Genomic DNA, 14,244 nt, shown 5'->3' on the forward strand with positions numbered 1-14,244 from the left:
ATGAAAAGAGAGCTCTTAACTATTGATTGTGCACTTTGGCAGACGCCCAGTGCGGTCTAGTGATTACACTTTCCCTGGCAGGATGTCTGCTGACCAATCTGATCCTTGCATCTACTGTTACGGGTCAGTGTGAGAAGCTCAGTCCACAAAAGGAAATAAAAGACAGGCAGGTATAATAGACCTTTATGTCCCAATCACAGTCTCAAAGGGTATCAAAGCCTCACTACATGTAACATCCTTTGAATAGTCAAGCTTGCTTGCACAGTATCATGACCGGGCACATTCAGGGTTATTATCGATCACTAAAACTAAAATCATAAAAATCCTTTTCATTACTTGAAATAAAACTATTAATGAAAATAAAATAAAAAGCTTGAACTTATTTTAATTCAGCTAGGTGTCATAGGAGTGCTATAACATACCTAAAAATTAATAAACTAAAAATAAAAAATAAAGACACTAATATATGGAAGCTAGTTTCTTTTTTTTTCTTTTAGTTTTTTTTAAAAGGTAATGGTTAATTAAAGGTAACAACTTTTTATCACACAATTTCTCGCAATTGAGAGTTTGCATTTTAAAGTTCTGACTTTATTTCTCAGAATTGAATTTATATATCGCAATTCTGAATTTATAACATTTAATTGCGAGTTAAAAAGTCAGAATTGTGAGATATAAACTCTATATAATAAATTCTGGGGAAAAAATGTCAGTCTTTTTTCCCTTAAATTGGACATTATAACAAGCAATTGTGAGTTTATAACTGAGAAATATAAACTCGCAATTGCGAGGGAAAAAAAGTCAGGAATGTGAGATAAAAAGTTGCAATTCCCTTTTTTGTTTTTTATTTCATGGAGCAAACAAGCACACAAAATCACTGAAACTTAAACTAAAATTAAAACAGAAAATACAAATTATTAACAAAAATAGTATATCAATCATATTAAAATAAGACTGAGCATATTATGACATTACATATAAAATCAACACAGGAATGAGAATTGTATGTGTAGAATTATGCATACATTATATATATATATATATATATATATATATATATATATATATATATATATATATATATATATATATATATATATATATATATATATATATGCATTCATACATACACACACATATACATACATACATACATACATACATACATACATATAAGCATATAAAGTTAACAGACATGAACTGAAGCAAAAAAAACTTGGATGCAGATTTCAAATAGGACAGTGTAATTACCAAAGAAATTGTGTCTGCTAATTTATTCTTGGCTGTAATCATGCACTCTGAATTCACGGATACAGACTCTGTTTTAAAGGTATTCCACGGCACTAAAAGAAGCCGTCTCCTGTTCAGTACAGATCCCTATAGGGACATCTGCCGTTTTCTGGGACGCCTTCCACTCTCCTCTGCTCTCTGCGGCCACATGGGCTCACTGTCCTCATTCACCACGCCCTTCACAAGCCCTTCAACGGCAAAGCCGATAGCACACATCTCTGTGTTCAATACGCTTCCAAATGAAGATGGACGTGCTTAATACTGCCAATTATTACAACTCATTATCCTCATAATTTGTATTTGCGATTTTTAGTTTTACAGATCGGCAGTCATAATTATAATCCACTGAGCTGTGAGCATCGTATTGACATAGATATGTGGCACAGAAATCTTCCAGAAATTATCTAGATGGTTCAGGTGTACAACGGGGGCAAAGGCCCCATGGGAAAATATTGCCAAAGGCCCTCTGGGAAATTCATACTGGAGGAAAAAAGGTAATATACGACTTCTCTTCCTGACATTTTGCATAATGGAACAGCACTGAAATAAATTATGTTTATTCAGGGAAAGGTTAATGTGTGCACAGAGGTCACGATATGAAGATTACCTGCACAGATTGCAGCGATCAGACCCTTCCTGCCCTCCTGATCCTTCAACACCTCTTTCACAGCGGGAGACTACAACACACACACACACACACACACACATATATAACATGCATTACTGAAATCACTGGCACAACACCTCTTAAATTTACATAATTATGCAATGTTTGCATTTCACAACACAACCTCAGCAGATGACTCAAAGATGTTTTCTATTTATTTAAGGGACAAGGCATAATGTAATGCAAGATGTGCATGGCGTGAAAGCTCTCCTATGGAATCCTGTTAATACACATAATTATTACATATTTCTACCTCAGAAAGGTTCTGAGCTCCAAGCAAACCTCCAGGCAGAAGTACGACATCATATGGACCCTGTCAGAAAAATGACATGCATCTGCAGTAAGTGGAAAATCAGGCAAGATGGTTTCTTTACCATAGCTGATGTGCATATGTACATATCAAGGGTAAACTGAACATATTCTGAGAAAGTCTATATACAATTTTAAATGTATTTCAGTGGTAACCAATGGTATAGTTTTATTGGCAATGCATCGTGTAGCCAGTAGATGGAGACAACACTCCATTCACCTTCATCTTCAACATCATTCAGCCCAAATCAGTTCACAGAAGAATTTGGATTCAGACTGATATTGAATACTTATGACGATCTCTAGTCAACTGTGAACTTATGGGGAACAAGTAAAAGCCAAACCTGTTTGCGGGCGTCCTCCAGACTTGAGTCTGGGCAGATCATGACATCACGACTGCACTGCACTGGCTCTTTACCCGCCAGACCCGCCACAGTCACAGCAATCTATGAGAGAGAGAAAGATGAAAGGTGCTTATCTGTGTAATAGTTGTCATTTGACAAAATCATCCATCTAAAGCCAAACCTAATTCTGATATTCTTTTAAAATTTAATGAGAGATTTTATGATGTTTCCATTCTCTCAATCAGTATATTTTTACATTTGAAACTAAGATGTTATAGAAAAGTTTAGCATGCAAGATTTTACAAGACTTACTTTTACAATTTATATTATTATTTTAATTACACACACACACACACACACACACACACACACACACATACACACAAATATGGGTCAAAGACATTTAGATGTCTGCATCAATAGAAATTTACAAAAGTGATTTTATATACATAGAAAGCACATTAAATGCAATTAAAACACCTATTTTTAAGTTTTCAAATAAGTTTTGGGAGAATAAAATGTCAAAATGTGGATGAAATAATGTTCCAATCTGACCTGTACATATTAAAATATATAAGCATACTAAATTTTATTGCATTTTAAATGAGTATAAAATTATTGCTGACAAACGGGCAAAACATAGGATAGTGGCAAAGTTAAATGTAAAAATGTAAATTTACAAGTAATTAGCATTTGGGGTAAAAGTAATTAGTCTTTAATATGGCATAAATAGATTTTTTGTTGTGAATATCCCTGACAAGACTGTTACACTGAATGACATTTTAGTACACAGGACCTATTCTGAAGTATTGAAAATCAACAATTAAAAGCTGTATTGTTTTGATGATTGAAAACCCTTTTTAGTTGTTTGAAATATAATTTATTCCTGTGATCAAAGCTGAATTTTCAGCATCATTACTCCAGTCTTCAGTGTCACATGATCCTTCAGAAATCATTCTGATTTGCTGCTCAAGAAACATTTCTGATTATTATCAATGTTGAAAACAGTTGTACTGCTTAATATTTTGGTGCAAATTTTTTTTTCTTAATTCTTTGATGAATAGAAAGTTCAACAGAACAACATTTAGTTGAAAATAGAAATATTTTCTAACATTGTAAACGTCTTTACTGTCACTTTTGATCCTTGCTGGATAAAAGTATCACATTCTCCCAAAAGATTACTTATAAAATCTGATTATGTAATAATGTCACAGTCCAGCTGACTCTCTGCTGTGGAGCAGCAAACTTTGGCATTTACACACTGGCAGCTCAGAGTCTGGCAGCAGCATGTGACCATATACAGTCGCACATGATCAGCAACATCCATGCAAAAGAAACTGATCACTGCATTCACTTTACAAAGAACACTGCAGAAATTAAGAGCATGCATAATATATAACTAGTCGCCTACAAGCATGCATACACTGGCACTGCACTTGTGCGCCAGCTCAATATAACATGTTAGTGTTGTACAGACCCCCGCTCTGCGCATGACATCCACCGGGATCACCGTCTCCATCTCCTCCGCACCCTTCGCCAGGATCACTAGAGCTCTTTTACCGGCCATGGCTGTGACTCTGAGGGCCTGTGTCTGTCTGCAATGCTATAACACTCACGTATGACACTTTTATTTTAAAAGGTGTTTCCGGGTCTAGTTACTTGTGGGGAACTACCAGGCAAAATAAAAGTCTTCTTTTAAATGGTGGTGCATTCATTTATTATATTCTTATTGTCGAAATAGGATAATGCATGTTAAATCTCAAAGGCTTTGTTTATTTTACTTTACAATTAAAGAATTAGCAAAATAGGCTGCTACAGACTGTATCAATATCTGAGGTGTGAAAATGAATTTTTTTTTTTTTTTAAAAGTCACTGTAGAGATTAATGAAAATGTAGGCATTGTGATTTATTTTCAGTTATGAAAGTGCAACTATAACAATGACAAAAGATCAATAATACCCGAATAAAAGGGTTCCTTATATATCATTATTTTGGAAAAATAGGATTTATCTGTTTGGATCTCCTGAAAAAAATATAGAGGTTGATATTCTTAGCTTTTATACAACAGAGGTCTATATCCACAATTGTTAAGTAAAGTTAAATTTGAAGAGTTTAACTTGGATTAATGTTTGTTTATTTATTTATTTAAAACAATATAAGTAAATGCTATTTGCTTTTAAAACGGTACATCATTGTATAAAGCCAGTGCAGGTATTTTCAGCCACTAGAGGACGCTATAGACCATTGAATTGCAGTTTCAGGCAAAGTATTTGTAAATGGCTTGTTGATGGGCCTAAAACAGCATTCAGTGTCACGTCACCTATGAGCAACAGACAATTTGACACCGGATGCAAATGTCCAACAATTCCCCAAAAAACAACTGCATCATGAATGTGTTGATTTTAATGATATGTATAGATATCCTGCTCCCTAAAAAGCCAAAAAAAGCATCTGGAGTTTCCATATTTGGACACTTCTCCCAGGTTTGCACGGCTCTGTGTGCTAAGACCCTGATATATAGCCTAATGCATCAGTCCAGAACTCAACGCAGCAGCGGACGACACAGACAGCGCAGGATGCTGGCAGAGGCCTGTTTGTTGCGTGCCTGTGTGCAAATCCAGCAGGCAGCGGTGATTACCAGCATATGCAGCTGGGATCAACTCAGCTCACCCTACATAGTAGCACTAGCTTATGTTCCCTATGCAAACCTCTTTATTTAATTATTTCCCCAACTCTTTACCCAAGAAGCTTATAATGTGCCTGTGCTGTAAATACAAAATGGCAATTAAAGTTGTGTGTAAAACAGGTGACCCTGGTAAGACTGAGGGATTAGGCTTTGAAACAGTGGTGATGTGGAGTCGCCCGCTGAACCATCTGTGCACAATCCTCAACATACTCGCTGCTGGCAGCCGCTCGCGCTGGTTAAGATGCACTGACACATTCTCAAGACAAAAGAGAACATCCTTGAGTTTGGACTCACCACAGATTTTGCTTTTGCATTGTAAAACAGGCCTACCAGAGTTATGTGCGCTTACATGCTGGGTTAGTTCTCTTGAGTTTATTTGTTCTCCCTGAAAATAAGATTTATTGCACCAAAACAGTCGTAATTTAGTGTTCATGATTATTTTCATTCTCTTTGATTTTACAGTTTAGACTTTGGATATATAAATAATATCTGTTATGACTGGTGGAGTTTATCATCCAGCATTAAATCATCCATGCATTAAATTGATCAAAAGTGACAGTAAACACATTTATAATGTTACAAAAGATTCTATTTCAAATAAATGCTTTCTATTCATCAAAGAATCCTGAAAGAAAAATGACCACAAAACATGAAGCAGCAACTGTTTTCAACACTGATAATGATAAAATATATTTCTTGAGCAGCAAATCATCATATTAGAATGATTTCTGAAGGATCATGTGACACTGAAGACTGGAGTAACGATGCTGAAAATTCAGCTTTGATCACAGGATTAAAATAGAAAACTGTTTTAAATAGTAATAATATTTCACAATATTACTGTTTTTACACTCTAAAAAATGCTGCGTTAAAAACAACCCAAGTTGGGTTGAAAAAGGATAAACCCAGCAATTGGGTTGTTTTAACCCAGCAGTAGAGTTAAATGTTTGCCCAACCTGCTGGGTAGTTTTATTTAACTCAACTATTGTTTAAAAATTACTGTATTGCTTAATTAAAATTAACCCAAAGTATTTTGGAAATGAACATTTATTAATGTTCAATGAAGAATTATTAAACAATAAACATTTATTAAACTGCTTATTAATAAATTTATATTAATAAAGTATTAAATTTATATTAATAAAATATTAAAGCTTATTAATAAACATTCACCTTTTGTCTATTATTGTTGCCTCTAATTTCATCTGGTTTTTAATTTCCCAACTATTTTGGGTTCATTTTAAGCTAGCCATATAGCAATTTTTAAACAAAAGTTGGTTTAAATAAAACTACCCAGCAGGTTGGGCAAACATTTTCAACCCACCTTGGGTTGTTTTTAACCCAGCATTTTTTAGAGTGTACCGTGTTTTTGATCAAATGCAACCTTGGTGAGATTTACTTAAAATATATTAAAAAATCTTACTGACCTCAATCTTTTGAACGATAATGTACACTGGGAATGCTGGGTTTGTCCATATTTGACCCAAATTTGGGTTGAAATAACACATTATTTTTTAGAGCGTATACTCTAAAAATGCTGGGTTAAAAACAACCCAAGTTGGGTTGAAAATGTACAAACCCAGCAAGTGGGTTGTTTTAACCCAGCAATTGGGTTAAATGTTTGCCCAACCAGCTGGGTAGTTTTATTTTATTTAAATATTGTTTAAAAATTACTGTATGCTTGTTTAAAATGAACCCAAAATATGTTGGATATTAACATTTATTAATATGTTTAATACATGAACATTAATATGTTTAATGAGTAACAATAAACATTTAAATTGCTTATTAATAAATGTTCACCTTTTGGTTATTATTATTATTGCCTCTAGTAATTATGTGTCTGATTTTTAATTTCCATCCTATTTTGGGTTGGTTAGTTATTTTTAAACAATATTTGAGTTAAATGAAACTGCCCAGCACAAACCCAACCGCTGAGTTAAAACAACCCAATCACACGGTTTGTCCATTTTCAACCCATTTTTCAACCCATTTTAACCCAGCATTTTTTAGAGTGCAGCCTTGTGCAATAAAACTACATTTCCCATCATCTCTGTGGCAGCAGCAGAATGATAAAATACATATAGCATAAATTAAACACCTAATCTGCATACTTTGTTCTTCATTTGGTGGCACTAATGCTAAAAGCATTCTGTGTTGGTCAGAAAGTGAAAAAGAACGAAATATAAAATTGCCCAGGAAGAGGCCTTGGTAATGTCAGCAGAAAAGGAAAGTCGCTTCAGACGTAAAGTTTTTCTTTGGCATAACATGCACACATAAATCATGCACAGTAACTCCAAGAACATGCGTTAAGGAAGTAAACAGAGTCGGTTTCAAGTTGACTCTTAGTTTAACAGCAGTAATCTGTTTAAACAGCTCTGCTTTTCTCTTCTCTGATTTACAACTCAACAAGCATGTCATCAGACTGCAAAGACACAACTTTTCAACCGAGCGTCAGTCATGGAGCGAAAAGGAAATGTGAGCAGATTGAAACTTCCACGTACAGTCTGTTTCCAGTTAACCGCGTGTGGACTTCAGGAAGAAGTGAAGGAAGCTCAAAACGGTGCGTCGCTGGCACTCTCGGAGGCCTCCCAGAGTCATGTCCCACAAACACAGAGCTTAAGAGGAGTAATGCAAAGCAGATTTACTGCAGAACAAATGAATAACAAGGGATGAGAACAAGTGTACTGGGCCTTTCATCTGGGTTTGGCAGCAAATGCCGTTCTTTCTTTCTGACGTTTCTTATTTCTTTCTGATTTAGCGATCTGATATGTTCATAGTCATCTGTCATGTGATCGTCTGACTAATACAGGAGCACAAGGGCTCTTAGTGCAATTAAAGTAACATGCTTTATTATCTGCCGCCCTCCACCGCATGCAGCTGCGCCGCTGCCAGACCCTCTGCAGACTGTAGCTTTATCTAACGCTGCACAGAGGTTTCCTCTCAAACCTGAGGGGCTTCTGGAATGTTACCACTGGGGATTCTTTAATACTGAGGATTTTTTCTTCCTTTAAAGAAGGCAACCAACAGATGCAAGAAGTCAGGGAATTCCACAAATTCTTGTTTGTCACTGAGTAATCCTGTTACCAGCCCTGTGAATATGAAACGGTGTAAACATGAAAATAAACACTTTCTTTTTTGCTTATTTTTTTATTTTTTTTTCCAGAGGGGTGAGCATGCACAAGAAGGCCATGCTTCTTTGGGAGACAGACCTGTTGTGACATCCGCATCAGATAGCGGAGAAATCTCCACAATGTTTGCTTTACAAGAACAGATTCAGATTCTGAGGCTGCTAAAGTGCACAAGTGTTCATAACTTTTCAAATGCACATCATAAGTACATGTTTACATTTTCACATTTACAGGTCAAAATAGCTTACTCATATGACATTTCTACTCATTGCAAGCATAATGCTTGGGCATTTCCATGCACATCAAAATAGCGCACTAGATTTTCTTAACATATTTTCTCATTGCCGCCATAATGCTTGGGTATTCTGGGTAGTTACAGGGCATTTCTATGCATATTAAAAATGGTTGCTAGGGTGTTCTGGATGGTTGCTAGGGGGTTACTTATTTGCCCAGGTCAAAATAGCCCACTCATATGTGCATATTTTCTGATTGCAAAACTCACTTAAAAATGTAACTATAGTACAGCACCTTCCCAACAGTGGGTTATTTTATCCCAATGCATTAGGATAAAATGACCCAGCATTTTTGGTAAATAACCCAACACAGGGACCCAATATGTGTGACCCAATGGTTGGATTAAAAAAAACAACAACAAAAAAACAATGTTTTTTACTGTATACCAATGCATTTTTTTGCACATCCTAAATTGTTGCTGGATGGTTGCTAGGTGGTTACTTAGTGTCCCAGGTCAAAATAGCCCAATCATAAGTACAAATTTACATTATATTGTAGCCATAATGATTGCATGTACTGGGTGGTTACCAGGGCATTTTATGCACAAATGGTTGCTAGGGTGGTTACACTCTAAAAAATTCTGGGTTAAAAACAACCCAAGTTGGGTTGAAAATGGACAAACCCAGCGATTGGGTTGTTTTAACCCAGCAGTTGGGTTAAATGTTTGCCCAACGTGCTGGGTAGTTTTATGTAACCCAACTATTGTTTGAAAATGACTATATGGCTAGCTTAAAATGAATCTAAAATGAAATGAAAATGTTCATTTATTAAACATATTAATAAATGTTAATTTTCAAGATATTTTGGGTTCATTTTAAGTCAGCAATACTGTAATTTTAAACAATAGTTGAGTTTAGTAAAACTACCCAGCAGGTTGGGCAAACATTTAACCCAATCACTGGGTTTGTCCATTTTTAACCCAGCATTTTTTAGAGTGTACTTAGTAGCCCAGGTCAAATTAACCCACTCTCGGGTTTATTTGAGGAATCATTCATATTCATAACACAAATACTTTAGGATATACATACCAAAGTTTAATACAGAATATTAAACAATATCAATCCTATACACTCTAAAAATGCTGGGTTAAAAATAACCCAAGTTGGGCTGAAAATGGACAAACCCAGTGGTTGGGTTAAATGTTTGCCCATAGTGCTGGGTAGTTTTATTTAACCCAATTATTGTTTAAAATGATTATATTGCTCACTTAAAATTAACCCAGATATGTTCAAAAATTAACATTTATATATAAAAAAAATTTAAATGAACATTTATTAATAAGTTTAATAAATAATGATTAAATAATATACATTTATTAAATTGCTTATTAATAAATGTTCACCTTTTGATTACTGCTGTTGCCTATAGTAATTACGTGTCTGATTTTTTATTTTATTTTAAGTCAGCAATATAGGCATTTTTAATCAATAGCTGAGTTAATAAAAACTACCCAGCAGGTTGGGTCAAACATTTAACCCAACTGCTGGGTCAAAACAACGCATATTTAACGCAACTTGGGTTTCTTTTAACCCAGCATTTTTAGAGTGTAGGCTTTTCATTTAAGAATGTTGAGGTCTGTTCAGACACCAGACAATAAAATGTGATTTTGTAAAATAATCATGTAGCTTTTTTTTTTTAAATCACAAATATTACATCATTCTTGAGGGTATTTAATAGATTTTTTATTTTTATTTATTACTGATAATTGACTTACAAACACAGCTTGTCAGTCTAAAAGCACCTGCTCAAAAGAATTTGTGGCATTGTGTCATTCATTGCCATTTACTGTTAAGAGCTTTGTCCATTTTCCTTTAAAGCAGTCAAAATCAGCTCAGATAAAGTGCATTGCATTAATATCACACTTGTCCGTCCATCCTGTGCATATGTTAATATGCCATTGTAACACACACACACATGACTTGATTTCAAATGCATGTGCTGCTTCCAGGCCATTCGGGTGCACGGAGATACGTGCGCGGCCTGTAGACTGTAATACTCCCGGTGGGATTTGAAGGTTCCACTCTCCTTTTGCTTTCATTAGATCATAATAACACACAGGGCCTATCTTCAAACACAGCATGCTGATGACATGCAGACCTGAAGCAGGGCCCTATGGGGGCCAGCGCTCCGAGGTGGGTGTAACAAATACGGGGGGATTATTAGAGTGTAGTGCGGCTGACGCTGGTGCCCACCAGCTGGGCCGATCCTCTCGGCTTATCTTCAGAAACGTGGCCCCTCCGGTTCAGCCAGCTTGAGGTGTAGAATATGCCAGGGCTTTTGCTTGAGCACCTATTTAACTGTTTAATGATTTTCTATTGATTTTTAGGGGCAACAGAGAGTGGGATAATCCACAGCTACAGGGAGAACATGCCACTAATTGCACAAGAGTACATATCTACAAGTCGTCAGGAATATTTCTGTGATTTGTCACTTTATAAATAGAATCCTTAGTAAAGTTTTATTGAAAAATTCACAGAAGAGGGAAATGCAAATGAGATCTCTTTAATATCTTAATCGTGAAATTAAATAAAAGAGTAAAAATTGAGAATTTGGCTTCAGTTTCCTGCTTCTCAGGTTTTTCTCTTGAGCAAGAACACCTTACAAATCTCACATGTCACCTCTGGAGTCTAAAGAAGTGCTCAGATATATGAGATCATAATACACACTCAAACATTTCTCAGCAAATTCCTCAAAGACTAATTATCTGAGCTTTTCTATCCACATCAATTAGTAGTGTTTGCATCAGACTTAATTCTAGAGCATTGCTGAGTACCATATTCGATACATCAGGCTTTTATGGCTCTGATATAGTGAGAAAAAACACCTTAATTTTATGCAGAGGCCCAAACTGAGCAAAAATATGCATTTTGGTGCATCTGCTGATATTTATTTGGCCAAAAAATCAGATGAAATTCTGATTGCTTATGTAAATCAATGAGATCTTTATAACAGACTACTTACATAAAATGCATATAAATGTCAGTCGTCACTCTATATCTCCCAATAATATGTCTTAGTAAGATAATATTTAAAGGCACAATATGGATTAAAATATTCAAAAGCCACTAGAACAGTGTTATATATTTTGTTGAGTTGTGTACTTACATTATCCCAGGTGTTTATCCAAGAATGTTTAAATACAGAGAAATAAGCAATTTTAACCAGGAAACGGGCCATGTCCATGCGTCGCATATCAATGACATCATACCCACGTTACACTTGTTTTATTTTGTCGAAACCATGGAAACACCAAAGATGCTTTAATATATTATGTGTTTTATTAGACAAGGGAACAACTGTTTGGATATATTTATGGACAGAAACTAATCATTAGCCAGGTTTCCATCCAAGGATTTAAAGGTTTAGCGCTTTAAAATGTTTAGTGATACAGCTGATGGAAATGCCATTTGTCAACAAAATCTCTCCAATGTCAGTTTATTTTTAGCGCATAAAATCTAAATGCGGTGTAACATGACAGAATTAGCCTAAACATAAAGCATCCACGCATTCGTGTGTTGCTCCCGTTAAAGCACCGTTTCTCAGTAGATCATTCATAGTTCAACATCACAAAGATGAGGAAAATACTGTCTTGAAAATCTCTGCAACAAAATAATAAAGTGGGGCGTCTTTTAAATTAAGGAAGACTGTTGGAGTTGTCAATGCTGAATAAAAGTAATGTCTTAAAATCATGCATCTGTTTCGACTTCATGATCAGAGGCTAGGCTACACGACAAATGAAAATCACAAACATGACACTTTTTATTGACACAATTTATTAATATAGAATTCTATCTTAAATAAACACATTTTGTCTTATTGTTTGAATCTCATTTTCTTGAGTTTCTGCGAGTACCATGTATTTATCATGCCTCAGGTGTCAAGTGGCTAACATAGCATAATCAGATGCAGCTTAATTTTTATTAACAGTAGTACAGCATTCTTTCCATCATACAATATGTTTTGAAATCAATTGCATGTCATTTAACAAGCCATCCAGCATTTATTAATATGATATTCTAATATCAATCTAGCTTACTACAGTGTGCAACAAGTGTCTCATAGCAGCTGACAAGCGAATGCACAGAGTAACGTTATAACACCATTGTCAACACACTTAAATGTATCTAATATGATAAACAGCGCTGCATTACCTCACATACGCTTGACCGGAAGCAGCGTGTGAGGCATAATAAAAGTCCCTCTCCTTTCGAGGCGTTTCGCACTCTTCTCTCATTAGCAACTGCTCCAGCAGCCTCGTTCTGCTCTTATAATAACACTTTAATAATCTCATCCATGAACATGATTTCTGCCCGAGTCCCGTCCCGATTCTTTTCCACCAGCTGTAGACGTGAAGACAACATCTTGCATGATTCTGCGCTCAATCTCAGCATCATCAAGCTACACCTTTGTTTTGAATAGGCGACCTCTAGTGGTGAAAAATTACATATTGTGCCTATAAATCTCCTGTTATGTGTAAATTTCAGCAATGTTTTTGTGCAATGCAATGCAATGTTTTGTAGGGTTAAAATGCCCCCAGACATCACAGATTGGGTAAAAATGTGTACAGGCATTTTGAAAACTCTGTAACACAAGATGTGCATGTTTATGAATTCTTCAAATAAATACAATTAGCATATTTTTCAGAGATGTAAAAGTTGTTTTGGGGTCTGTAGTTTTTATTGTGTGTGTGTGTGGGGGGGGCATAAAATGCAATGCAATTCAGTGATGATTGAGATTGAAAGCAATACAATTATACCAAAAGGCCTGCGCCGTTTAGATTCTGTCATGTTGTGCTGTGGTGCTCATGTGGGCGATGCAGGTTCGAATCTGGTGCGCATTGCTTTCCAATCCAGAATTGCCCTCCACCAATACATTTTCTAAACAATAAAAGTGGTATATGGTCAAAAATAAAGACGGCTGACTTTGATGTGCTTCTGGATGGCTGTTGGAGACAGCTGTGTACGGGATGTGGCAGGTGAGGCGAGCAGCTGCCGCCCCCATTGTCCTGAAACGAAGTGCATGACAGATCATGACATCACCCTCCCACACACAGACGCCCATCACACAGTAGCTGTCTTCAGCCATGTAACACGCTGGCTCCTCTTGCTTTATGTTGTGCTAAGACTAATATAATTTGCTTTAAAACTCCCAACTTAAACACATATGGTGTGTATCAGCGCCCGCCCTCAACATGGCATTTCTTTTGGACTAAAATCTGTTGGCGTTTTCTTTCAGTCACGCTAGTGTTGATCTGATGGGGTGAGAGAGAGGATGGACAGAAATCATTCTGTTATTACTTGGCTACATTTACATGTTCATTCACAGCTGATTATGTGGTGGAGAGATCGTAGTTTATACTTACTTACGTACTTGCTTATATTAAAATATAACCACTGCTGTGGTTTAAGTAAGTACAAAGTAACTGAACATGTAAAAATAGGCTCAAAAACTAAACCTTTACTTCAATAACACAACCACTAGATCAGTGGTTCCCCTCTTTTATTGGCTCAAAGGCCCCTATACACT

At 35.8% G+C, this 14,244-nt stretch overlaps 1 protein-coding gene across 1 annotated transcript in view; it reads right to left on the bottom strand.

Annotated features, from left to right (window-relative positions):
* Positions 1-4,243, bottom strand: part of park7 (parkinson protein 7) — a 5,302-nt gene extending 1,059 nt beyond the window's left edge. Inside the window, exons 1-4 of the mRNA XM_067387096.1 lie at positions 4,085-4,243; positions 2,608-2,709; positions 2,208-2,267; positions 1,895-1,964 (exon numbers count right to left, since the gene is read on the bottom strand). Of these exons, the coding sequence (XP_067243197.1) occupies positions 1,895-1,964; positions 2,208-2,267; positions 2,608-2,709; positions 4,085-4,174 (322 nt within the window). The 5' untranslated portion in view covers positions 4,175-4,243. The remainder of the gene's footprint in view (positions 1-1,894; positions 1,965-2,207; positions 2,268-2,607; positions 2,710-4,084) is intronic.
* Positions 4,244-14,244: the final 10,001 nt, after the last annotated feature.

This window comes from Chanodichthys erythropterus, chromosome 6, assembly GCF_024489055.1.
Source record: "Chanodichthys erythropterus isolate Z2021 chromosome 6, ASM2448905v1, whole genome shotgun sequence".
Classification (NCBI taxonomy): domain Eukaryota; kingdom Metazoa; phylum Chordata; class Actinopteri; order Cypriniformes; family Xenocyprididae; genus Chanodichthys; species Chanodichthys erythropterus.